Source organism: Rhinolophus sinicus, chromosome 14 (assembly GCF_057876585.1).
Source record: "Rhinolophus sinicus isolate RSI-liver-muscle chromosome 14, RSI-T2T, whole genome shotgun sequence".
Lineage (NCBI taxonomy): Eukaryota > Metazoa > Chordata > Mammalia > Chiroptera > Rhinolophidae > Rhinolophus > Rhinolophus sinicus.
Genome location: NC_142514.1, coordinates 19445597 through 19472949, shown reverse-complemented (window position 1 = coordinate 19472949; position 27353 = coordinate 19445597). Strand labels below are relative to the sequence as shown.

The following is a 27353-nucleotide window of genomic DNA, read 5'->3' as shown; positions in this document are numbered from 1 at the left end:
CAAACCCTGGCAAGTATTAGCTTAAAAGCAGAACATGTACAATAACACTTTCCACTACTGTAAAATGGGGAGGCAAAAGGTGGCAGGTGCACTGCCCAGTGCCCAGTAGGTACTCAACTAATCAGTTACCATCATCATGATGGAGATAATACAGCATATTGCTTAAGAGGATGAGCTCTGGAGGCAATTGAAATTTTAATTCCAGATCTATTACTCGGTGGTAACACTAGTCAAGTTACTTCACCTCTCTGAGCCTTGGTTTTCTAATCTTTAAAATGGGTAATACCATACTTACCAGTACACGGCAGCTGTAGGGATTAAATGACATGAACATAAATAAAGCCCTTTGCAATGTGTCCGGCACATGGAAAGCTCTCAATAAATGCAAACAATAATTATCACAGTTGTTATAGTAAAAAAAAAAAAAAAAAAACAAGTCAAGAAAGGAGAGGCCAGGTCAAGAGCAGCCAGATTATGGTACATGACAAAAAACTTAGTCATTACAAAGAGGTTAGTCAGAAACGGAAGAGGATGACATTTCTGTACCATGAATCCCGAGAGCAAGCTGGAAGAAGCAGGCCAAGGAGGAAGTCTGAACACAAGCAGGTTTGGGGTACAGAAACAGCAAGCAGAAGGGACAGCCCAGACAAAAACATCGTGGATAAGTTCAAACCAGCCCCATTAAACACAAACATACACACAGAGCCCAGGAATTGTACTGTAAAATCCATGTTGACAGGACCACACAAGAGTAAAACAGATTTATGGTTCCTGGTATAGCTGCTGTTTACCACCTGCCAAATTTAAACGCCCATCTTGGCTTGGCTTAAAGCGGATTCTAGGTTATTGTGAAGGTGGCAATAAAACTTAAAAGATAAAAGAATAACCAAATTCTTAGCGATCATCTGACTCAATCTCCTATTCCTGACAGAAAAAGGAAACTGACAGTCGAAGAGGTTAGACGCCTTGCTCAGAGTCAGGACTAAAACCCAAGTTTCCTGATTCTATCTCCAAGACTCACTTCAGCTTTCATATAAATGGTCAAGGAAATATTTATTTCCTAAAGATAGTCATTTCCCAGGAACTCCATGATCTACAACAACAACAACAAATCTCTCAGATTTTATTGCCCAAGTACCAAGCCAATAAATGTTCCTTGACATTTTCCCATTTCATTCCAAGAATCAATATTTACTTTGTGCCAACTGGTAAACAGACAAGCAGAGAGAGGGGAAGATACTGGTCCACTGATGGCATTACAATTTAACTATCAAAGCCCCGAGTTCATTCTAGTTTTCCAGGCATTGTATTTTAGAAATGCAAAGGGAAGTCTCAGTTTAACTTTATCAGAAGTGGACAGCTATCTCTTCTTAGTTGTCACTTAGTAAGAGATACTCTCTTTTTAAAGTACTTTTCCTCCACAGCTTACAGCTTCAAGGAATGGGGGAAGTAACAGATCAAAATTTGTTAATTTCTTCCTATTTTATTTAGGAAAAGTGCAGTAAGGCCTTATAAAAAAGTTTAATAGGCAAAGGAATCTAAGTTGCAGCTTAGATTCAGGCAGCACTTGAAGCCCTCTAACCAGAGCCTTGTTTTATCAAAGAACTGTTTCTAAATGCTGCATGTAACCTATAAAGAGCTGAGCATTTAAAACTTTTAGTGACATTTAAAACTCCAAAACTCTGTTGGTAATCACATCATATCATATACTAACATGAGAACATGCTTCATATTTTCAATAAACAGTTTGTAAGATCAATCATGAGAGTATAATGCTTCCATTTACATGTACTTTTATGCTGAAGTACCAATATAAATTGGATTACCTAGGAGAAAAAACTCTTAGCTATTTTAATTACATCTCCCTCAGCTTAATTGAGCACACTACATACTTTCTTATGGCCTGAGATGTCCCAAGGAGGTGAGCTCTAGTGGGAGGTTAGGAAGCAAGTCACTTTCCTCCAGGAATGGTTGACCAACAGAAATTATTAAGAGGTCACACAGATACATATTCAAGTAAAAGATGAATTTTTAACTTCTGACTATATAATTGGGGGAGGGAGCAGCTTCCTATTCTTTACCCCATGGTCTCACTCTTAATCTCGTCTAGCTGGCTGTGGACAGTTGGAGGAGATAACATCTTACCGCGAATAAATAACCCGTGTCTCAAACTCCATGTGGAAATTAGAAAGCCTTGCCAGTCCCTTGTAAACTCTTCATCATCTCATCTATTTGTACAAATTGTTCCCTTGGCCTGAAATTTCGTTCCCATATGCATCTAGGAAAGGCCTACTCATCCTTTAAGAACTGGCTCAAATGTTGCTTCCATTAAGAGTCTTTCCTTAATCTCTCAGGCAGAATGCCAAGATTTACTGACCACTGCTTATGTGCCCAGCAATGTGTTGGTGCTAACAACAGTGTTTGCCTTTCAACATGCTTCCAGTCCGGGAAACAGTAGAACGTGATGAGTACTTAGGTACTACGCAAACACATACTGGCGGGGGCGGGGGGTGTCTCACTTTGTTCTGAGAAATCAGAGAGAACATCTTGAAAGAAGTGAGACCTAAACTGAAAGAGTCAGTCGTAGAAGGGATGACAGAGGTGAGGACAAGGAAGGAGCATCACAAGATAAGGCTGGAGGTAGAGAGCTGAGATCATGGCTGACTGTGCTGGACACACCCTCCTCCACTGCAGTGATCTTCACACTTCCCTGGTAGGCTAGAAACATCTCCTGCAGGGACCGCGATGACTTTATCCTGAAACTCTCAACTCTTGGCACAACTTAGTGCACAGTGGGCACGCAACAAGTATGTATCAACCTGGAAGGGAAGAAACAGCATTCTCCACTTCTAAGCTTTGCTCACAGAATCTAGTCACAAAGGGAAATTAAGATGCAACGCGCTACAGATGGAGGCGGGAAGAAATGTGGAGACCGTGGACTACCCCATCATCCAAACAACCTGAGGTTGCTGTGAAATCTCACTTTTGGGCGCGCGGGGGTGGGGGTGGGGGGAATGGCATGTTCATGATGGTTTTTGAGAATCTACTGCTTTGTCAGTATTATAGTAACAACTTTCAAAGGAGACAAATTTGTCAGGTGAATATTTGCATAAAACCTCATATAATCACTACTGTTAGCCTCAAGCTCCTCAGCAGAAAGCCTTTGGCTTCATGTGAATTAGCCTGAGGAACAGGCTGAGAGAGAGAGAAGGTTCAAGTTAAGGCAGGGCCACTGGTATCACCGGATACTCATCTACGCACCCCAAATAACACCAGATTCTTTCTGTAGCTGGCTCATTGGATGCAAAAACAAAACAAAAACAAATATACTTACCTCCTATTCTACATCAAATACTGGAACTCTTGTTCCTTGCCTACCTCCACTTCCAGAAGGCAGCACAGCTGACCAATGGAAGAAAGCAGAGGCTTTGGAGTCACATATAACTATGTAAAATTTCAGCTTTCCCATTTATTGATTAGGTGAACAAGTTACTGAACTTAGATGAGCCTCAGTGTCCACATCTGTAAAATGGAGATAATTACTCATAGAGTTGATGTGAGGATGAAGTAAGAGACTCTCTGAAGAGTTTAATGATTGAAGGTGCTTCATGTATTTGGCACCCTCTTGTTCCACTTAAGATTCTTTATAAGGGGCGGCCAGTTAACTCAGTTGGTTAGAGTGTGGTGCTCTTAGCAACAGGGTTGCCGGTTGGATCCCCACATGGGCCACTGTGAGCTGCGCCCTCCACAACTAGATTGAAACAACTACTTGACTTGGAGCTGATGGGTCCTGGCAAAACACACTTAAATAAATAAAAAAGTTAAAAAAAAAAAAAAAGATTCTTTATATAAATGAATATTCTCCCCCCTCCCCAAATGTTTAAGTTTAACCACCACAGTTTTTTAGGAAAAGTGGGAGGTTCTGATATGCTTTTATGTCACAGTGGCTCTATATAAGGCAGGCATGAAGTTGTGTGCATGTTTACAAGCCTGTAATACGTTGGACTGTGCTGATGGGAGAAAGAAACTGAAATTATGCCAGCAGGACTGCTTTCAGCTCCATGGAATGATAGAACTTAGGCTAGGAAATTGGCACTACAGAGAGTCTACCTTTTTGCTTTCAATTAAGGTTTTTGTTTTGAAGACAGTACGATCTTAAGGATGCCCTAGGGGTCAGGCGATGCTTCTAGAATTGAAGAGAGAGTTACAAGAAATTATATTAACCAGGAAAGTTTCAGTTAAGAAAGATGAAAAGGCTTTTCTATGGTTGGGTTAAGGGTTTGGGGAGTTCCTTCGAGTTAATGGGAAAGGTAGGCCTAGGTAAAAGTGAGAATTAGCTGAGTGGAGATGAGAGTATATGGCCAAAAAAATAATCGAGCAAGAAGATTCATAGGTTCTGGGGATGAGGGAAAAAGGGAGGTAAGAGGAAGATAAAAATGACATTCATGGAACTTTAAACCACTAGTTTGTAACAGCAGGCAGTTGAATGAAATTATTGCCAAGCTCCCTTCAGGTTCTGAAATTCTACAGCAGAATCAAACCAACAATTTCACCAGTTCAAGGTTCTGTATTAAATAATGGCTCCAAGAAATATTTTATTATGGCGAAGAGCAGTGGTCATAGTGTACTTTATGTGACTAATCTGACTCAATGATTGCCATATAATGCAAAACAGATGTTTAAAGAACTGGATAATTACTGGGAAACCACAATCCTCATTTATTCTTTCCACAAATATTTCCTGAGCACCTCTAAAGTATCAGGTATTGTTTCAGTGCTGGGGAAACAGCAGTTAATACAATGAGGGAAAAATCCATGCCTTCGTTCTAGTATGACAGATGATGACAGGAAAAATTATTCAGGAAAGGGAAATCGGGTGGGCTGAGAGAGAGAGAGTGTGCTAAATTATAAATTGTGGGAGTGGCAGGAAAATGACAGAAAGATCTGAAGTAAACAAAAAACTCCCCAATTAACTTTTTCTGCCATCTTCCTAATACTATAGTTTCTTCAGTTCCAACAGAAACAAAATAAAAGGCAACATTTCCAAACGTACTAAAAATAAATTTTAATTACTTTACAGTACATTTTAATGACATGGTTATCAAATGTGCTGCTCAGTTCTCCGATATCTAAAGATGCACTATCCAATACTGTGGTCACCAGCCACATATGATTATTCCCATTTATATTAATATTTAACATACTTTATATTAAATACAATGTGCAATTCAGTTTCTCAGTTGAACTAGCCACATTTCAGGTGATCAACAGCCACACATGGCTACCACACTGGGCAGTGCAGATATAGAATATTTCCATCACTGTAAAAAGTTCTTTTGGACCTGCTAGCCTAAAGGATTTTTAAAGCACACAGAACTCTTTCAGTATTTCAAAGCACTAACTCCATGTTTCATCAGCATGTGGTATCTACTTTCCATGGCACCAACTACTAAACACCAACTACTAAAGGCTGTATATACTCTGAAGGAATGTTGACAGTTAAGGGAAAAAAAAAGTTTCCTTTTATTCAGTACAAACTACTAAGATATTTATACTCTTTCTTTAGCAACTGAATTACTACTTTTTCTAATAACACTCAGTTACAATCTTTGACTATTAATAACAATTCAAAGTCTAAGGAAAAATAATGGTTTTATTTCCATTTAAAGATTTACTGAGAATTATATCTATTTGTTATCAATTGAACAAACTCCATCTTACTGGCCATTCATTTAATATTCTTTCTACTCCAAACTGTACTTTTTTCATAAGCTGAAGGTAGATTTTATGCAGTTACAGTTAAAGTAATTGAGGAATCGTAATCTTGAAAAAAACATACTTTATAAAACCACAAGACATTCATAAAAACTAACTTCCAACTGGCCTCTATTAAGGAACCAGAAGGTATCAATGATGTGTAGAAACTAACCAGTCAGAATCAAGTAATGCTCCCCAGTAAAGCGGCATTCATCGCTGGTGACTCAGAGGTGGCTCTGAGCCACTGCCACTGCTCTCCTTCCTCCTCTCTTTCATAACTAACTCATCTGGCCCTTAATTTCATGTTAAGTGAGTGAGAAAGAAATCTAAATATTACCAACACGGCCACATATCCAGTGGGAAGACAACAAATGTCTGATAATAGCTGTAACATTTATAAACATTATTCAGAAATTTCTAACAAGGAAATCTCCTTAGACATTCTTTCCAGTGTATGTGCAGGAGAATATAACCTTCATCTTCTACTAAATAAAAATTCTCAGTGACGAACAGCTGGTTATATAGGGAATCAACAGTAATTCCTGCAAAAGAACCAAGGATGACTACATAAACGGTGTTTCTATAAAACTTGCTCTAGCCAGTAATTCAAATGCACTTTATTCTTGTTTTCCACGCATGAAATATCTCTTTTGTACCATTCCCTTCCCTCAAAACCCTGACTCTTTCACACCACAGAACCTAGGAGATGAAGCACAGGAAAAAAAGTTACATATATAATTTCTAAATTAAAAAAGAATGATATTTTAGATTATATATACCCTTGCTTCTAAATCTTGTTTTAAAATGTAACAGTGAAACACATTAATAATTTGAGAAAATAATCTAGTGAGGTCAGAGAAAAACATGGACTTCGGCCTTTACTCACCTGTCTATGCTAAAGCAACCAGCCCAAACTTAGTTTAATCTTCTTGAACAATTCATCTTTATTAGTGCTACTGAGACTGTAAAACTAGTCACCGAATAAAACAATTCAAGATGCAAATTTGATGGTTTTTTCAGCCTAAAAATAATTTCCTTTATTGAAAAATCCCTAAATTAAACAGGCTCCAATCAGTTATTAAACACTGTCCCCATATTCACCTCATTCCCAGGTTTCGGAATAACACCTATCCTAAAACCCAAGGAAGAGCTGACTACCAGTTAGTCGTGTTGATTTCAAGTGAATGAAAAGAACAAAGATAAAACGCTGAACTGATTCTTCTGGGATTTATCACCTTGGGGAAAAAGTGTTCTATATATTTAAACAATTTTCTAAATCTTCCTGGTCTGACAGACTGTTTATGGAATACAAGTCTCAAATTTGACATCCTCCTATGTGTGCCTGGGGTGGTAATAATTTCTTTCTTCCCTGCCTCCAGTTTCTTACCTATTCTAAACAGCGATGCCACAGTGATCTTTATAACAACACCAATTTAACAGTGTTCTTCACAGCTTACAAAAAAATCCTTCAAGACCTGACCCAATGCCTATCTTTCGATCTAGTCTCTTCTCTCCCCACTCTCCCATACCTGCTCGTCTTTAGTTTTAGGACTAGTCTTTAGTCCTATTGAACAACCTGGAGTTCCTAAACTGTAACGTATTCTCCCAGGTCTATCTACCTAAGCATTTGGCATTCTAGCTCCCTGGAATGTTCTCTCCCTCTCCACATTCCCTAATTTAGCTAACTCCTGCTCCTACAAATTTCAGTTTATGCGTCTCACTTCCTTTAGAAAGACTCTGAACATCTCCTTTTCTACATTTTAAGACTGAGTTAGGGCCAGCCCGGTGGCTCAGGCGGTTAGAGCTCCATGCTCCTAACTCCGAAGGCTGCCGGTTCGATTCCCACATGGGCCCAGTGGGCTCTCAACCACAAGGTTGCCAGTTCAATTCCTCGAGTCCCGCAAGGGATGGTGGGCTCTGTCCCCTGCAACTAAGATTGAACACGGCACCTTGAGCTGAGCTGCCACTGAGCTCCGGATGGCTCAGTTGGTTGGAGTGCGTCCTCTCAACCATAAGGTTGCCGGTTCGACTCCCGCCAAGGGATGGTGGGCTGTGCCCTGTGCAACTAGAAACAGCAACTGGACCTGGAGCTGAGCTGCGCCCTCCACAACTAAGATCGAAAGGACAGCAACTTGACTTGGAAAAAAAAGGCCTGGAAGTACACACTGTTCCCCAATAAAGTCCTGTTCCCCTTCCCCAATAAAATCTTAAAAAAAAAAAAAAAAAAAAAGACTGAGTTAGGCATCCACTTCTGTGCTCCAAAGTCACCTTGAATATACCTTACCTAGAGGGGTACATATTACTCTTATTATAATCATCTATTTACTTATCTGTCTCTCCTACATTCTGAGAAAGCTGAAATTGTCTTTATATCCTCAGCAAGTTACATACTGCTCAGCACATAGTAGGCATTCAATAAATATTTGGAAAAAAAGATAGAGGGAAGCAAAGGAAGAATAGGGTCTTTTACTAGTTTAGCCTATAGATGTCCTTTCAGGTCATGGAGTATTTATGTTGGGAAAAGTGCCAGGCCTGTAGGTAATGTACATATAATAAATCACCGAGCAATTTCAAGACAAAAAGGAGGAAAAAAAAAGGCAGACAAATACTGAGATTATCGTGCAAGCTATGGGTTACATGTTATTATAAATTCACTTCCGTAGATGCTTAACAGCAAAGCAATACAATCTTTTAATTATAATTGCTTTTAGATTTATAAAAAACTTACATAAAAAACTAGCTCTGTTTTTCTTCTAGTTTCTAAAAGAAACACAAAGATTAAAGTAGCACCACCAGTTTTTAATCACTCAAAGCTGATTTCGGGTCTCTGCTTCTTCTCCCCTTCATTCCTGTTTCCTGGTTTCTGATCATTTCACTAAATGGTAAAAGTTTCCATCAGAAAAATCAGAACAGGAAGAAATAAAATACTAAATTCAAAATGATCTACTGTTACATATTAACATCTCTAACAATAGATATGAAAAGAAAGCTAAAACTTAGAAAAATAAACTAAGTTCAATTTCCCACGCATTTATTCTCCCCATTCTCTATGAATAATAACTAACATTAATTGAGCATGTATTATAATGCCAGGAATTATTCTAAGTGTTTTACATGTATTAATTTATCTAATTCTTATGACAAACATATGAGAAGGATACCATTTATTATCCCACTAAATAGATGAGGAAACTGAGTCACACAAGAGTAAACTTGTCCAAGGAGTTCAGAGCTAACAGATGGCAAAGTAAGGGTTCATATCTAAGTCATCTGGATGCAAATCTCTACTCCTAACTACTACACTATACGTGTAGACCTAAATATAGAATTAGATTCACACAATATTTCCTAGATGTTTAAAAAAGGACGTTTATTTTTAACCTTATAAAAACTCTAGGAGGTATTACTTTAAGAAAAGTAAAATTCAGACACAGAGCAGTTATGTAAATTGCTCAAAATGACAATGTTAAAATAAAAAAACAAACGTGTTTTCTTAGCTCATCCCTGATATTTCCAATATGACCACCAATAAGAATAATGCTTATCTCAAATGCAGTTTTTAAAGGAATTTCTTAGAAATTGAAAGGTCTAAAATCAAGAAAAGTTGGCTACCGGGGACAGACACATTTCTATCCCTCCTCCAATTAAATCTACAATAAAAATACTCCAGATCCAGTGTTTCATGAGGAACCCAAATAACTGAAGCACAGGTTTACAACACCTTTAACCTACATTATACAACAGCAGGCATTATTATTAGCATCATACAAGTATGTTTCATCACCAAGTACTATCTATCTATACTCTCGAAGGTAGTTAGGAAACCCCTGGTTTTTCCTATTTCCCCATGTTCACCAAATTCTCCTGTTAGATACAAGACAAAAACAATAAAACAAAAAACTCTCCTCAAAAAAATCACCACTACACTGTTCAAAGAGAACACAGATACAGAAGAGAAAACAAAAACGCTACATAAGCAAGTTTTGTTTTAATAATTTCCTAAGTACAAGTCATGCTGAATAACATGGCATGAAATTACAATAACACAACTATTTTTATCTGTATAAAAATACTTATTCATTCTGCCTAGCATTAATAGTTCTTAGTTTACTCTTTGAGTGAAACTGTATCTTATTTATTTTCCTTCATGGTAGCTAGGGTGGTGTGCCAACAAAAATTTATTGAGTGATTTAATGAATCAATCATCCATCCACCTTTTCACCTTTTGGTTGGTGTTACTGAGTATGACAATAAACAAGCAAAACTAAATGTACTTCATTGTAACCAATGTTAAGCCATTGCCCTGGAGACATAAGATTACAACCAGGACTAAACAAGAACACACCTTCAGTATTAAGTAAGCCAAGCTTCTCATCCTAGCAAAAACGTTTTTTCTTTGGTAAGACATAATTCTTGAGAGTTCTTGCTATTCAAACTCTTTGATTATTGAGTTCTAAACTGACGAGGGAAAAGACTGACCTCTGGGGAGAAAAATGGACAAAACAAAGCAGCCAGACCCATCTGTTTTATAACATGTAAATTCTTTTGGAAGATCAAAGAAGAAAAACAAGATATAAAATAATCAAAGGAAATTTAAATATGAAAATTTAATATATGAAATATATAAGATGTTTCAATGGCGAGGTCAAATGTTGTATTTCATCTTTTTATGCAATGAAAAAAAGGAAAGTTGTAGCTACAGATGTCACTCTGGCTGCCAGCAGATGAAAACACTGGTTTGATGAGGAAAAAACAAAACAAATCTTCAATGAGGAATTGGAGGCCACCAGCACCATTCCACTAGCCCATTATACTACAATCACATTTTTTTTAATAGAAGCCTCCATTACGGGGTGGGTGGGTGTGTGCACCTGTGCATGTGTTTTGGACTCCACTGATGTTTCAAATTGGAATCTTGTAAAATCTATCCAGCCACTGAGTCAGTCAAAGCTCTATCATGAAAGGTCATATTTAACATTATACAACTCTGAGCAAGCATGAGAAGCCAACCACTGAGGTTGTTTTGAAACTAATGGCTTCCTGCCTAATGGGAAATGTTCATACTAGTTTCATTACCAACTTTTAAATCCCAGTGACCACACTTAAACTGAATATGAAGTTCCCAGATGTGAAAAAGCTAAAAGCGTTAATTACCACCAAATTAATATTCTGAGAAACGTTAAAGGGGCTTCTTTAAGAAAAAAAAAGATTTGAAATATGAATAATAAAATGGCATTAACTACATATCTATCAATAATTACTTTAAATCCAAGTGCATTAAATGCTTCTATCAAAAGACATAGCATGGCTGAATGGATAAAAAAACAAAACCTATGCATATGCTGCCTACAAGAGACCCACTTTAGATCGAAAGACACCGACTAAAGTAAAGGGAGGGAAGAAGGTATTTCATGCACGTGGAAACAAAGACATGGAGAAACCTTAAATGCCTATTACTACGTGAAAGTAGCCAATCTGAAAAGGCTATACATGCTTTATCATTCCAACTATATGAAATTCTAGAAAAAGCATAAAAGGAATGAATTCATGATACATGCAATAACATATGACTCTGAACAGCATTATGCTAGGTAAAAAGAAAGATGCAAAAGGCTACATATTAAACAGTTATGTTTATATAACAACATTATGGAAAAGGGGACAGAACTCAGATAAGCGGTAGCCAAGGGCTGGGAGTAGAGGGAGGAAATTGATTATAAAAGAGGCAGGGAACATTTCGGGATAAAAAAATATTCTTTATTTTCAGTGTGGTGGTGATCACACAACCTTCTATTCTTGTCAAAAAACAAAACTATATACTTAAAAAGGGTAAATTTTCTTGTATATAAATTATACCTCAAATAACTTATTTAAAAAAAAGGAATCCTAGAGAGCACCTTGCAACTGCTTAACACAGACTGAAAACTCCATAAAAACAGGGTTCATGTCTTATTCATGTTTCTACCCTAGAACCTAGGATATCACAGCTACTATGTTTACTATGAGCTTGGAAGCACATTGCAAGCATTAATTCATTACATTCTTACGGCAACCTTGTGAAAAAGGCAAAATTCATATCCATATTTTACAGGTAAACTGAAGATCAGAGAGTAATTGTCTTGCCCAAAAAAACACAGCCAAGAAGTGATAGAATTGGGATCTGAACCCATATTTAACTCCAGAGGCTTAACTGTTATGACATGCTGCCTTCCTGATTTTGCTCAGTGTTTACTAAACAAATGAATGCATGAGGAACAAACCCATTGTGTTAGTGTGGTAGGACAGGCTGAATCTAGCTCATGGGGAGAATAAAGTATGAGTTATGTTTGAAAAGGCCACATTATCATATAGAGCTGTGGAGTGATTATTTTAGGTATAAAAGGTAAGCTGCGCATGTAGATCATTTAATTCCCTTGAACGATGGCTTTTTATTCTCTTTTACCTCCTTTAAAAAATTAGTTTTATATATTTCATTTTTAACACTGAGAAAGATAAAGAAACAAAAATGCCCCTAACCCCCAAATCCAAATAAAATCCCTATTTACAGTTTGAAAAATGTAATATATATACATAGCAAGATAATACAAACCATACAGGAAGATACAAAATGTTAAGTGAAAGTCCCACCCCTGCTATCCCTGTCTTTTAATTTTAATTTTTATAGTCATTGCCTATGCAGCGTCCATGACACATTCATAAGGGCTCAGATGGAAACCAGTCTATGTATTTAGTCAACCTATCACACTTGCTTTGACTTTCTAAGGCGTAAGTAGTAGTCAGAAGTGATGACAGTGGTGAGAGGGCATGGAAGACAGTCCTAAATGTCAGCGTTACTACTGGTCAGGCTTGCATCACCAGTGCTATGGCTCATCTGTTCCTATTGACAAAAACACACAATTATATGACATCTGTGTTATTGAGGCTCAGAAACTGGTGTTCCCCACACTCCGTTTCCCTTAAGATTGGTAGTTCTACCTTATGGGAAAATTTGAAACCACTGTAAGAAATACATACCAATCCGTACTGTGTGCTTACTATTGGGCAGTGGGATATAACAGTAAAAAGATCTTGCCTTCCATAAGTTTATAGTCTTATTAGGAAAGAAGATGAAAGAAGATATTTAACATATATTTATAATAATATATGTTAAATGCCAACTGAAAACCAGAGGGAAAAAAAGACAACTAACATCATTTTTGGCATCATTTAATTCCAGAGGAATTTATCTCCTACACCCTAAGGATCTCAAAACTAATTAAGTTCATATTTTGTCCTTCATTCTTAAAGAGGAAGGGAGGGAAGGACTGTGTTATTAGCACATTTTGAGTTTCAAGTGGTAACAACATAACATCACAAAATTTTTCCCCCCATGAACTTTGAAGTGCATTAGCGTTGGGCATGTCTCCTTAACCTGTCCTTGAACAGCTAGGAAAAACCCCTTTATAACATAATAATGATTTATAAATTCAGATACAGAGTAGGAAGAAAATATTTGACTTTAAGATATAGTTTGTTTTCTATCTCAAAAAAACTGCTTCTCATATTTCCCGTATGATACAAATTCTAACCTAAAGGAGATATTACCTTGTTCTGTTCCCAGAATACCATGCATATGAATAAAGTCTTTACAACTAGTTTGAAATTCAAGATTCATATTAATAATCGATTTCATTAAATAATTATTTCATCAAACACATACCAAAATTTTTTTTCAACCAATTGTGTTCATTTCTGTGGAAGGGAGGGTATATAGAAACTTAATGAAATCGTCAGAGGAGTTAAAACATTTTGGAAAGGCAATTTAGTACACAAACAGATCCCCTCTTATATAAAAAAACCTTTAGAGGTTTCATATGCCACGGTTCCAGTCCCATTTTCTCTGGCATACTATGGGGAGAGTGGCTGTTAACCCATCAATGGTTGATAAGGAGGAAGAAATGAAAGCAGGAGGAATGAGCCATTTTTAAAAGCAGTGAGGTGAGGTTGGGGCGGTGGGAGAAATGCGTAAAGGAAGTCAAAAGGTACAGATTTCCAGTTATTAAATAAGTAAGTCATGGGGATGTACAGTATGGTGACTGTAGTTAATAATACTGTATTGCATTTCTGAAAAGTTTCTAAGAGAGTAGATCTTAAAAATTCTCATCACAAATAAAAAAATTGTGTAACTATGTATGGCGACAGATGTTAACTAGACTTATTGTGATTATTTTGCAACGTATACAAATTTTGAATTATCGTGTTGTACACCTGAAACTAATATATTTGTCATGTATACTTTAATAAATTTTTTTTAAAGTAAAAGTAGTGGGGTAGGAAGCATCATAGTAGCATAAACTGTATATACCTCTTCTCTGGGCCCTTTCTTCCCCTAGCACTTACAATACAGTGTAGTCATTACTTTTTCTTTTTTAACTGGTAGCGGATACCAATGTGGATTAATACTTGCACTGTATTCTTTGAAGCTGGGGACAAAAGGGAAGGGAATAAAATAAAGAGAATCAGGGTAAAAGCTGTTTTATCCTTTTATCATCTTCCTCACTCCATGACCTTGAATGTCTGTTCCACACCAACCCTAGCAGAATTCTGGAGGTCTGTTTTCTGGAAGGAATAACACAAATGGTCTCTGGACAGAGGGACACAAAAGGGAGTTGATAGTGGGAATATAGCACTAAAACCTGAGAGGAATTAAGCGAACACATGCACAATTAAAGTTGACTGCAGCAACCCCCATTAGTCCTCTTCACCCCTTACCACCTAAACAAAGATAGAAAGACTGCCCTTGGGCCCCTGATAACTGATATGGTCAAGTTCCTCAATGATAGACAAGTTTATAGTAAGGCCCAAAGGCAACCAGCCTATGCATTTAAAGCTTCCCACTCTTAATTGTGAGAAGACAGCTCATTATTACTAGACATCAAAGGAAAACTCTAAAACAGAGATCAAAACAGAGAAAAGCAACTTTGGGGGACAAAGCAGGGCAAAGAAAATTTATTAAAATAGAAGAATATTATGGAAGAAACATTCAGAGAATACAAAAGACCTCCTAGGAATTAAAACATACTAGGAAAACGAAAAATTTAATAGCAGATAAATCTTCCAGGAAGTAGAGCTAAAGGAAAAAGATGAAAATCAGAGAAGTATTCCAGGAGGTCCAACATCAAGAAGCTACGGGCAATCAAGAAAGAGAAAGACGTGAGATTTAGGAGAGAAGCAGCGTCGCCAGGTGACTAGGAATATCCCACAATGACATCTGTGTACCACACATAGAGTGGCACCTCTCCAGATTGGAGCAGTGTAAGTCAAGAGATATACTGAAGGCTGTCATTACCAAGATCTCTGCTGCTATGTATTTATCTTCTTTTCAAAGATAAGAACATAGTGCCCAGGTGAGCATGGTGAGCTGGTCTTGACTACATGCTAGTGAATTTCTTCTTAAAATACTCAGCTGCCTAATGAGCTCCGAACTCTCATTTCACCTGACAGACATGTTCTTCAACCTCCTCCTGACAGCTGGAGGGAGGTCCCAGTCAGTTTAGGAGAAACCACAGAGCTGCTCACTCCCTGTGACCAGATTTCTGCCAATGTCCAAGGCCTGGTCCACACTGGAGCCCTGCCCAATACAATTTCCAGGGCTAAGTCTTGACTTTGCCCATGACTTCCATAGAAGAAACCCTGTGAACCTCAGGAAACTGAAGCAAGTATGGTCCATCAATTCCTGGGGATCCCTGAGATCCTTTAGGAGTCCAAGAGGTACAACTATATACTTACTCATATTAAAGAATTATTTGCCTTTTTCACTGTGTTGACACTTGTGCTGATGGTCCAAAAGCAATGGTGAGCAAAACTACTAGTACCTTAACACAAAGCAAGGCAGCACCACCACCAAACTGCAATAGGACTCATATTTTTCACTATATACCGTGTTTCCGAAAATAAGACCGGTCTTATATTAATTCTTGCTCCAACAGACGCATTAGGGCTTATATTCAGGGGATGTCATCCTGAAAAATCATGCTATGGCTTATTTTCCGGTTAGGGCTTATTTTCCGATTAGGTCTTATTTTCGGGAAAACACAGTAATTGCAGTTAAAAATAAAACCAGCTTTAATCTAAGAATGTCCTTAATAAAAATATAAAAATTATTAGTTTTAATAACTCTCAACCCTTTGGTACATGTCTTTTTATTATCTGCATGATGAAATGGTAAGTATGCACAAAGCATGTACTTAATATAATGGTTACCTTCAGGAAAGGCACTTGTGTGACTGAGTTGCAAGTGGAACTAACCAATTTTTTTCATGAAATACCATTTTTGCTCGAAAGACTGAATGACAAACTATGTTATTTATACTTAGATATTTGACAAATATTTTCTCAAAATTGAATGAAGTGAGCCTGTTACTAAAAACTGAAAACAACAAAACCCGACAGTTCTCATTATCAGTGATATAAGTCAAGTTTTCAAGAGAAAATTAAAAATTTCAAAAACCTATCCACAAGAGTGAGTTTGACAGTTTCCCAATAATTAAAGAGCTTTCTAATGAGACCAGAGGTGGTATTAACAAACGTTAAAATGAAAAAAGTTAAATTTTAAAATAAAATGTGTAAACATCTGTCCATGTAAAAAAGGTCCTAGAGGCCTTAGGTTGATCGCACTAGAACCTGATGGACAAAAATTCCCCAGTTTTACTTTTAGAATACCAAACATAATTCTTTTTCAATACATCTACATAACTGTTAGCTAACCTAACTGTAAAAAAATTCTTGCCCCATTTATAGGGACTCCATCTTCTCAGAAACAAACTCATTTTACATTCAGAATTCTTTTCTTTGTCCAATGATATTGAGTGGACCATAACTCAATAAACCAAATTCTTATCATACGTATGTTTTATAAGCAACTAATAAAAAGAAATCAGTATAACATTTAAAGAAAAAATGGAGGTGACAACGAGCCTGGTTGTTAAATATATAACTATGATTAATTTCCATTTTTTTCTAAAACCCACATTATGAATATAAATGTTAATTAATTTCAAAATTCCAAGATCTAAAGTATAAGAGGAAAAAAACTCACTACCACAGAACACAAACTTTTTCTCATGTTAGTGATCAAAAGCACATTTCAATTGACAACTGGCCAACTATAACTTCCATACAACTCTCACTTTGCTATTCTGTAGTAAATTTAAGTTATATTTAATTTAATTTAAATCTAATTAGCGTAATAATACATTTACTTAATTAGATTAAATTTAATTTAAGTTATACTTAGGTGAGGTAGGAGGTCAGAGAGAAAAAAATAAGTTTCTAGTAAGAAACCTTTGGAGTTGTCATACATTACTCTCATTTGTCATATGGACATGTTCTTTAGGATTTGTCACCAGGCAACTACAATCAACTCGATTTACAAAATTGTTCATAAATAATTCCCTCAAGAATTAACTTGGTAATTAAACTACAAATTTATGAATAAAGCCCCAACTGCCCTCTAGTGTTCACTCTAAGGATTTCACTGATGAACTTGATGTAAAGTACCTTTCAGGGGGGAAAAAAAAGCGGAGGTCCTAAAGAAACCATTTAGGGTCATTAAAATCAGATAAATTCTGATTTTGCAAGGTTTTCAAGAGCAGTCTTCTCAAAGCCAAGACAAAAGCTATTAATCTGAACAATCTGATTAATCCTACATGTACGCAAAGTTCCTAACCTCAGTCATCTGTGGTAATTGGGCACCAGTAGAATATAATAAACTTGGTAACATTTTTACTATACTTCTTCAAGTTTCAATGGCATAAAATGAGATTCAGACTTTTCCCACTTGGTAAAAACATCACCAAATACTTGAATGAAAATCTTCCTCCAACATGCAGATGAGGTTAAACAAGGAAAACTGTTTCTGGTTCCTTTTTTGCTGATGCATATTTTACGTGGGAAGTACTTCATAACTAGTCTTCCTAGTCTATAATATGCTTTTTTTATTACATATCCTAGATTGCATCTCTTTTTGAAATTAGAGTCAATAGAAAAATGTCAATACACAGTAACTGACATTTTAGTCACAAAGATAGATAAAATACCTTTATGTATCGAGATTTACATTCCCTTAACCATGTGGTTAGAGAATTCAAATTTTATTTTAACTTGCCAAATGGCTCTTTGTTTTACTTCAAGTAATTAACATTCTAGAGCAGCAGCTCTCAAAGCATGGTCTAGAGACCAGTGGGGGTCCCTAACAGCAAGATTAGAATTATTTTTATAATATAATAACACAAAGAGGTTATTTGCCTTTGCACTCTCGTTATCTTCCAGCTGTAGAGTCAATTTTCCAGAGATTACATGACATGTGATAACACAACAGATTCAGATTGAATGTAGAAACAGATATGTGAATCCAGCTGTCCTCTATTATAGCAGATCTTAAAAAGATTTGCAAAAATGTAAAACAATGCCACTCTTCTCACTAATTTTTTTGTTTATTTTGGAAATTATTTTTCATTAAAAATGTTCTTTATATAATATATAATGGGTTCATTATTTTAAAATGAATTGATGTTTTCAAAATTTCTCTTTTAATTTGTAATATTGTAACTACCAACACATATAAGTCATACAAACGAAACTCTCTGGGGCCCTCAGTTATATTTAAGAGTATAAAAGGGGCCAGCCCGGTGGCTCAGGTGGTTGGAGCACAGGTTCGATTCCCACATGGGCCAGTGAGCTGCGCCCTCTACAGCTAAGATTGTGAACAACGGCTCTCCCTGGAGCTGGGCTGCCATGAGCAGCCAGAGGGCGTGAGCTACCGTGGGTTGCCGCAGGCTACTGTGCTGCCATGGGCTGCTGTGTGTTGCCAGGAGTGGCTGGCAGCCAGCATGGCCTACTGTGGGCTACCCATGCGCTGCCATGAGCAGCCAGTGGCCAGTGTGAGTGGCCGGCAGCCGGCGAGAGCTGCTGTGAGTGGCTGACAGACAACTGGTGACCGACGGCCTCAGCCGGGGAAGCACAAGGCTCATAATACCAGCATGGGCCAGGGAGCTGTGTGCTACACAACTAGACTGAGAAACAACAGCTTGAACCAGACTGGGTGGGGGGGAGGAAAAGTATAAAGGGATCCTGAGATCAAAAGTTTGAGAATCACTAATCTAGAGAGTAGCATACTGAACATGAAAAAAATTAATTTACTGTCAAAGGTTTAATGGAGGTGAGGATAAAACACAAACATCATTTACGAAGAAAAATGTAAATGATACTCACCAAATGGATCTTCCATGCCACTACTAATCAGTTTAGGGAGGTGGGATATAGTTTCTAAAAAAGAAAAAAGGGTAAAGAATATATTTAAATCTGAAATCCATCACCTTTTATGTTTTCAAAGAAATAAACCCAATTCAATAACAGTGATTATAGTTTAAACCTGACACATTATAGAAATGTACAACTTACTATGTGAGAACATTGCCAACTGAGATTTATTTTAAGGGGGTTGAAATAGATTTGTAATATAAAAATATCATAAAACATTTAAGGACAATTTTCATTTTAAAATATGTCATTCTCAGTCTCCTCAAATAAGTTCCCTTTCCAATCCCATTTTGAATTTACTAGAGTGTAAGGGAAAAGACAAATTTTTATGTTAAAAAAACAGAAACAAAAAACACTCCCCGAAACTCACATAAACACCTGAAAAAGGATATGAGAATATCTTGGAAGGAAGGCTTAAAGAAAGTAAGTTATTTTAGATACCGGAGGGTGGTTTAGTAAGCTGTAAATTTAAAACCCTCAAATACGAAAATAAAAAAAAATGTTTTGAAAGAAATACGACTAAGTATAGAAATCCAACCTCCCTCACCCTTAATCAAGACAAGTATCAAATCTGCCCAGTCTTGCTTCCTGTCTCTTTCATGGTTTTGATCCCAAGAGCATTCCGTAATAAATAGTCTGAATACCAAACTCCAATTTAGAGTCTGCTTTTCAGAAAACACAGCCTACTACCACTGGGTTCCACATGTGATCAGAGAAAATTGGGACTATAATGTGGTTGTAGAGTAGAACTGTTCAGAGACTAAATGGCAATGAGGCCTCCATCACTGGTGGTAGGTGTAACACAGGTAATCCCTGACACAAGGTGCTGGTCCAATTCTTAAACTTTCACCAGTAGTGAATAGTGCTGGTCTGTCTGTAGAAGGGAATAATCTAGTTGACTGGATTTATCAGGCACTTGAAGAGTTAAGGGCAGGGGGGCCAGTTAGCTCAGTTGGTTAGAGCACGGTGCTCTTAACAAGGTTGCTGGTTCAATCCCCACATGGGCCACTGGGAGCCGCACCCTCCACAACTAGATTGAAACAACCACTTGACTTAGAGCTGATGGGTTCTGGAAAAACACATTTTAAAAAATTTTCTTTTAAAGTTTAAAAAAAATAGACTTAGTTTTAGTATATGTGCTGCCGAAGCGAGCACAAAAAATAGATTTAGTTTTAAAAAAAGAAAAAGATAACAAAAAGCTAAGAATAATTAATAGTCAATTGAAAGTCAAATATGAAAGCCACAGGGCCTCCTAGGTAACACAGAAAGAAACAAACTCTTTTCTGTGGCAGCAGCAGAACAGAAAAAGCTGAAGACCAGGCAGGCCCAGGAGTTAATCATCAGAGTAGCCCAGCTCCAAAGGTTATTTCTCAGCCCAGGAGGTATGCTATGCCAGTGTCAAGGCCCTGATTAGGAAAGAATGAAACCCTAATACGTGAAATGGAGACAACTGAGTTGAAATCCCTCCAAAATCTCAACTACCCAAATACTCCTTAACCCCTTGAAACTACAAAAGCAGCCGGGCCTTCCTGTGAGAAATGCAGAGGCCTCCCCACCCTGCTCAGTAAAAGAATGCCCCCTCAGGATCTGACAGCTGCAGGCCTCCTGGTTAGTAGGCCTTTAACTTACAATTAGTCACAGCATCACCCTGCCCAGATGTGCTGTGCCTGATAAGGTCAGAAAGGACCCATAACCTAAGGGAGCTGCAAGACTAGCCAGATGGACTGACAGAGTCCTGGAGTAGTGACTGCATTCTGAAGGTGCTTGAACATGAGGACCAGAACATAAGATTGAAAAGGGAGAGGCAACTGATCATGCTCAAGAGATACAGGATTTCACACCCGGGCAAAAACCTCAGGATATGGTGTGAATGTACCACTAGGATGGTTCCTAAAAGCTGGAAAGTGATGGCCCGTGTTAAGTAGCAAATGCCAAAACTGCAGTGGCAGACAGTGCAGGAAGGGATTAAAAGGCTCCGGGATTAAGTCAGCTTGTTGAAGTGCTCAGAAAACCTACCAAATGGTTCTGTTCCTTGGAATGGTCGGAGGCTGTCATAAGGAAGGTGCCAGGGAGAAGGCACCAGTGATATTAAGTTTAATAGCTGTTCTCCTCCACAGTAGAGGTTGTTACACAACTAACCTCACGGATGACAGGACCCTGAAACGCAGACCAGTCTGCAGTATGTAACTGTTAACCAGACGGACACAATTACTACCATAAAGACCAGCAAAGTCAGTGACAGTCCAAGGGACCTGACTCACAGATTTATGGAGATAGCTCATAAAACACGATACCACTAGAAGCAAAATGACAAGCAGCCAATAAGAGCAGTTTTCTCTATGTAATGCCAACATAAGGACGTCCACACCTGTAGAAAATTTTTTAAAAGAATTTATTTGAGCCCAACTGATGACAAATGGCTGGGAAGCAAGATCTCCAATGTTCCAGAGAATGAGTTTGCAGTTTCTTTTATGCAGTTGAATTAAGGAGAGAATGTAAGAAAGATTTCATAAAGGTAGGAGAGCAAGACAGGGACTGGATTACAGGATAGTTAACAAGATTCCGTGCTCTCTTTCAGGGGTCTGGAAAAGAGGGTTACTTCTACATTTCAGAGGTGTGCTAACCTAGATGCACAAGAACAATGGACGGGGCTGGCTTAAACCTTTCACTAAAGAAGTTACAGGCCCCGGTGTGACTACCCGCCATGACCTGCCCTGTTAGGAATTTATGGTCAGATCACCTTGTGAGGTTCCTTTCCATTAGATTTATCACAGTGCCCCTTTTTTGTCCACAGTTAACATCAAAAGAAATCAAGGATAGAAGAAATCAAGACTCTAAGGGTGGTCATCCCAATAAAAAATCAGAACCCCATACCCAGTTTCGAAACCTGAGCCAGTTCAGATCTGAACCCACTGCCTAAAGGCCAAGTACCCAGGAGAAAGGAACCGGTAACACCAAAGCCAAGTGTAACAATTCCCTAAGAAACCTACGGCTCTAAGAGACCCACCCATACTCTATGGGTCTCATGGACTCCACACTCAGAAGGTCCCTGCACATCAAGTTTAATGCTCTGTAGTTGCTGTCTTGAAAGTCTTAATTTTATCTGTGAATTTGTGTTCTGTAAGTAAAGTATGATGGGGAAAGTGAAACATGTGCTGGGGGCCTGAAGCTTCAGCTCACACACGGTCCACCTCCTCCCGTTTTCCCAGGACAGGGCTCTTGGTCACACCCTCTGTGCCCACCCGGCCATCCTTTCCCTGCCTGGGCTGGGAGTGCCGTGGCACTTTTGGTGGCCCAGTTCCCTCGCCCACTCTCAATGCAGGATTACTGGCCACACAGATTATGTCGTCAGCCCTGCTTATGGCCATTCACTCGGGTAACTGTACACTGGGGAAATGGAACACTAACGTTTTGAGGACAGGTTGACATTGACACCTGGAGTCTGGAAGTGTCATCAGGGACTTATGAGGACCAGGATATAAATTGAGTCCTGGCCAAGATCCAGCTCACAATGGGCCTGCTGGGTCTGTGGACCCTCCTGGTGGTCATTTCCCTGGTCCCTGAATGTATAATTGAAATAGACATGCTTGGAAATTAGTGCAACCTCCATTTTGAGTGCTTGGCATGTGGGATAAGAGTTATCACACTGGGGAAGGCCAAGTGGAGGGAAGCCCCTAAAATCTGCCCTGCCTCACCTGCCAAGATAATAAATACAAAATAAAGCAATATTGTATCCCAGGGGCGAGGGAGGGACGATGACAGAAATTAGTGCTACACTCCTAGAGGACGCAGGATTTACCAGTGTGGTCACTGCAGAGACCAGACAAATCCTGGAGGAAGGCAGATTACCACAGACTCAACCTAACAGTAGCCACAACTGCAGCTGCCCGTTTGACCCTAGGAGACCAGAGATGCCAGATGTGGTATCTTTGCTGGGGCAGATAACACAGCCCCAGGAGCATAGTATGCAGTTACGGATTGGAGGAATAAGCTCTTTTTTCCTTCAATCCTATAAGAAAATAGGATCAGAAACCATTCGCAATCACATAGAATGGATTACAGCATACATTCACAGGACTATGTGTCAATTTTGCTGCCCTCTCACATAATATAATCCTGAGAGACAGGGATCTCAACTCCCTGAAGAACATCACACCGACCCTCTATATTCGTAACATTGTGCTAATTGGCCCAGATCAGCAAGAGGTGGACGGTAGGTTGAAGGCCTTGCCAGGACACATGCCCTCCACAGGGTGAGAGGTAAATGCTACAAAGATTCAGATACCAATCATATCAGTGAAATGTTTATAGGCCCAATAGTCAGGGGCACGATAAGATATGCCATCCAAGTAAAGGCATCCAAGTGAATAACCATCTTGCATCTCCCACCATTAAGAAGGAAGCGCAACACCTGAGAACATCTCTCTGGCGTTTATACCGAGTGACACAAAAAGTTGTCACTTTTGAGAGTCGCCCAGAAGAGGCAAGGGCTCTGCTGTCTAGTTGGTGATGCAAATAATCTGGCAGATCCTGTGGTATTATGGCAAGCCCCGTGGGAGAATCACCACACAGACCCCTGGGGTTCTGAAACAAGGCAGTGCCATTTGCAGGGGAAAACTGTACGCCTTTGGCAAACAACTCCCGGCATGCTACTAGGTCCTAGTAGATATGGAACATCTGACTATGGGACACCAAGTGACCATTTATCCAGAATCGCCCGTCATCACGACCTGGGTTCTGTGACACTCACTGAGTTGTCAGGTTGCGTAGACCCAGCACCAATCCAGCACAAGATGAAAGTGATACATCCAGTGTCGAGCACGAGTAGGACCAGAAGTCACAAGCATCAGCAGAAAGGCCAAACCCTCGTATCATCCGCCACTGTTGCACAGGTGCCACCCCCTCAGCATATACCTCTGGCCATATGGGAACCCTTACAGCCAGCTGACAAAGGGAAAAAAACCACCTCACCTCTTCCACAGGTGACTGTAAGTGGATACAAGTCAAAACTGTCGTGGCTGCACTACAGCCTTCCACAGGGGGTGGCACTGACGGACAGTGGTAAAGCAAAGCTCTCCCCGTGAGCAGAGCTTCAGGCAGTACAGCTGATTAGCTTCTTTGTGTGGACAAAGGAGTGGTTTGAGGTTAGAACACAAGCAGACTCATAGACCAACATCCTGACGCACTGCTCAGGGGACAGAAGAGAAAGACTAGCAAACTGGAGCAAGGAGGTCTTAGGGGAGAAGCGTGTAGGACATAGGAGTAGATACATCTGGAGATCTTTCTATCACACGTTAGGCACTGAACAACCAAGCAGACCGTGATTCAAGCAGTTGACATCAGCCATCTCTTGTCATAGCATCCCGGTGCTGACACAATGGGCACATGAAAGAAGGTGGCATGGTGACAGAGATACATATACACTATGCACGGACAACAGTGTGAATTCCCACTGACCAAGGATGCTTCTGTTGCCACCAAAAGTCCAATGGCCAGCAGCAGAGACAAACGCTAAGCTCTCACTATGACACAAACGTTTAAGGAAGCCAACCAGCCATTTGATGGCAAGCTGACTGCATACATTACATCTGAAGGATGGCACTGTTTTGTCATAAAACACTACACTGAGTGGGTGCTTCAGCTGTGCTTTCATCAGGCTGCTCTAGTCCTCTTTCAGCTTAGCATCTTCTGGATGCTGCTGCATCTGATGCCACCACAGATCCCATGGCCCCAGACCCTCTCCTGCACTGATTACAGAGGCGGTCCCCTGTCCTGAAATGCTGTGTGGTGGGATGATGCTTACTAGATTAAACATTTCCTAAATTCTCATTTAGTGCTCACTGCACAGCCCTAAGGGCAGGCAAGGCAAACCTACACGCAGAATATGTCCCTATTCCTTTCAGAATAAACTGTCCAGCTTTCCAGGGTGGAAGGGGCCAAAGACAGTTCACCCCCGAACAGTGCAAGGGCTTAGAGGCACCAACTGCCTGTGCAACCGAAAATCAGCACATAACTTAAGTCAATCCTCTTTATGTGCAGATTCCCAACTGCGGATCTAAAATACTTTAAGGAAAGAAAAAGTACAGCCACTAGTCTAATTTGTTCTTAGAAGATGTTTCACCAGCTAAACTGCCAAATGGTTTTTTAAGACCATGTAAAAATTCAACTAGATTATAAACAGATGCTGACAGCAGGGCATTTCTAGAAAAAGTGGCAAACCCTGATAGGTGAATGGGTACATCTCAGTTTGCAAAAACTAGAAAGTTGCTGCCACCGTAAAAAAAATTGGTAGGACCAGGAGGGAGAAAAGGCAGTCAAGACCTCAGACGTCACCCTTTTCGTTAAGGCCTGTGTGCTGGTCATCCACTTCCCAACACTTTTCTGTACCCTCCACCCCCACCTCCAAATTCTAACAAATCCCCTCCAAGTTCCCTTCTGACTGCAAATTTAGAAAAGGGTAAGGAAATATATTGGTCAATTTTTTATTACAAATTACAAATGAAACTAGCCAAACAACAAATTAGCTAAGTTACTTAATCAAATGCTAAAAATCTTGTTTTGTATAAACTGCTTTTAACTAAACACCAGACATTCATCAACACAGGGATGTACTGGGCCAGGCAACATAAACACAAGCGGGTTTACACAGGACAACTGACTATAATGCTTTTACCTCCTAACCAAAAGCATCTGTTTTTTTAATATCAAGAAGATTTAAAAATAAAATTTTAGAGGCATATGAAGCATTTGCCAGTCTGGTTCACACTTAACTGGTAGCTGTGACAATGTCCATAAAATCTAAGACAAATAATAAGAAAAATCATTTCAGTTTTATTTTATATCTGCGATACTTAAAACCTTTCATCTACAGTTTAGCTAACAGATATTTAATGCTGCTGTTGCTAACAGTAGCCATAGTCTTGGTGGTATTAACATTAGCGCATGAGAATTGGGAAATGCATCTATGGTGTTCCCAGCTTGAGCAAAACCCTTCATGTGTACAGGCATCCGTTCGGCAACTTTACTAACTGTGCGAGGTCGATCCAGTGAAGGAACTGCAGAAGCATGCACTACAGACTAGTAACTTCTGATATTAAAAGCAAAGACGGTTCTTTAGTCTCAATCACCCTAGTAGTAGTCTTCATTCTTTGTTTCGCTTTGAGTGTCCAAGATAGCCTCAAGTTGTAAGTACAAACATAGATGAATCAACCATCATGTCATTCTTTTGATGGACAAGAATCTTTTATTCAAGATTATCCTTCCGCCTATTCTATTCCTTTCCATGCTACTGCCATAATACTAGACCCAGGTTCTTCAAAACAACCTTCTCTCCTGAGAAAGCTCAACAAGTGAATATATTTACTCAGGCAAAACTAAAGAATGAGGGCCGGCCGGGTGGCTCAGGTGGTTGGAGCTCCGTGCTCCTAACTCTGAAGGCTGCCATTTCGATTCCCACATGGGCCAGTGGGCTCTCAACCACAAGGATGCCGGTTCAATTCCTCGAGTCCCACAATGGATGGTGGGCAGTGCCCCCTGCAACTAAGATTGAACACGGCACCTTGAGCTGAGCTGCCGCTGAGCTGTGGATGGCTCAGTTGGTTGGAGCACGTCCTCTCAACCACAAGGTTGCCGGTTCGACTCCCGCAAGGGATGGTGGGCTGTGCGCCCTGCAACTAACAATGGCAACTGGACCTGGAGCTGAGCTGTGCCTTCCACAACTAAGACTGAAAGGACAACTTGACTTGGGAAAAAAAAAAAAAAGGCCTTGAAGGACGCACTGTTCCCCAATAAAGTCCTATTCCCCTTCCCCAATAAAATCTTAAAAAAAAACAAAAAACCAAAAAAAACTAAAGAATGAAAATTTACAGGGTAGATGGTTAAGAGAACTCTGATTATCTCTCATTGAACAAATCAGAAAAAGTTGGTTTTAAATATCAATCACTCATACAGAACTGGTAAGTCATTTTAATTACAAAAGATAATATTGCAGAATAATTTAAACTCCTGTCCTGTGGCTTCAAGTTAGATTAAGAATACCCACCTTCAAAGAGTTCTGAGAATCGCATGAAATATTTGTTAAAAACTAAAACAGTGAAAAACTGGACTGTGCCTGTACATAGCAGGTGCTTAATAACTGTTCAGCTAAGCAAGTAGCTATTAAGAGCCAATTACATGCTCAGTACCATGTTAGGTAGCATACAAAGATGAAGTAAGTTCATGGTTTTATCCTTAAGAAGCAATACTAGTAGAGAAGAGACGGTCATGTTAACAAATAGTATTAAAACCATATGATATGT

At 39.1% G+C, this 27353-nt stretch overlaps 1 protein-coding gene across 3 annotated transcripts in view; it reads right to left on the bottom strand.

Moving 5' to 3' along the window:
* PHACTR4 (phosphatase and actin regulator 4) overlaps positions 1–27353 on the bottom strand; it is a 74432-nt gene that overhangs the window by 37925 nt on the left and 9154 nt on the right. For all 3 annotated transcript variants that reach the window (XM_088790745.1, XM_088790743.1, XM_088790746.1), the window contains exon 2: positions 19009–19062. In XM_088790745.1, the coding sequence (XP_088646871.1) occupies positions 19009–19024 (16 nt within the window). In that variant the 5' untranslated portion in view covers positions 19025–19062. The remainder of the gene's footprint in view (positions 1–19008; positions 19063–27353) is intronic.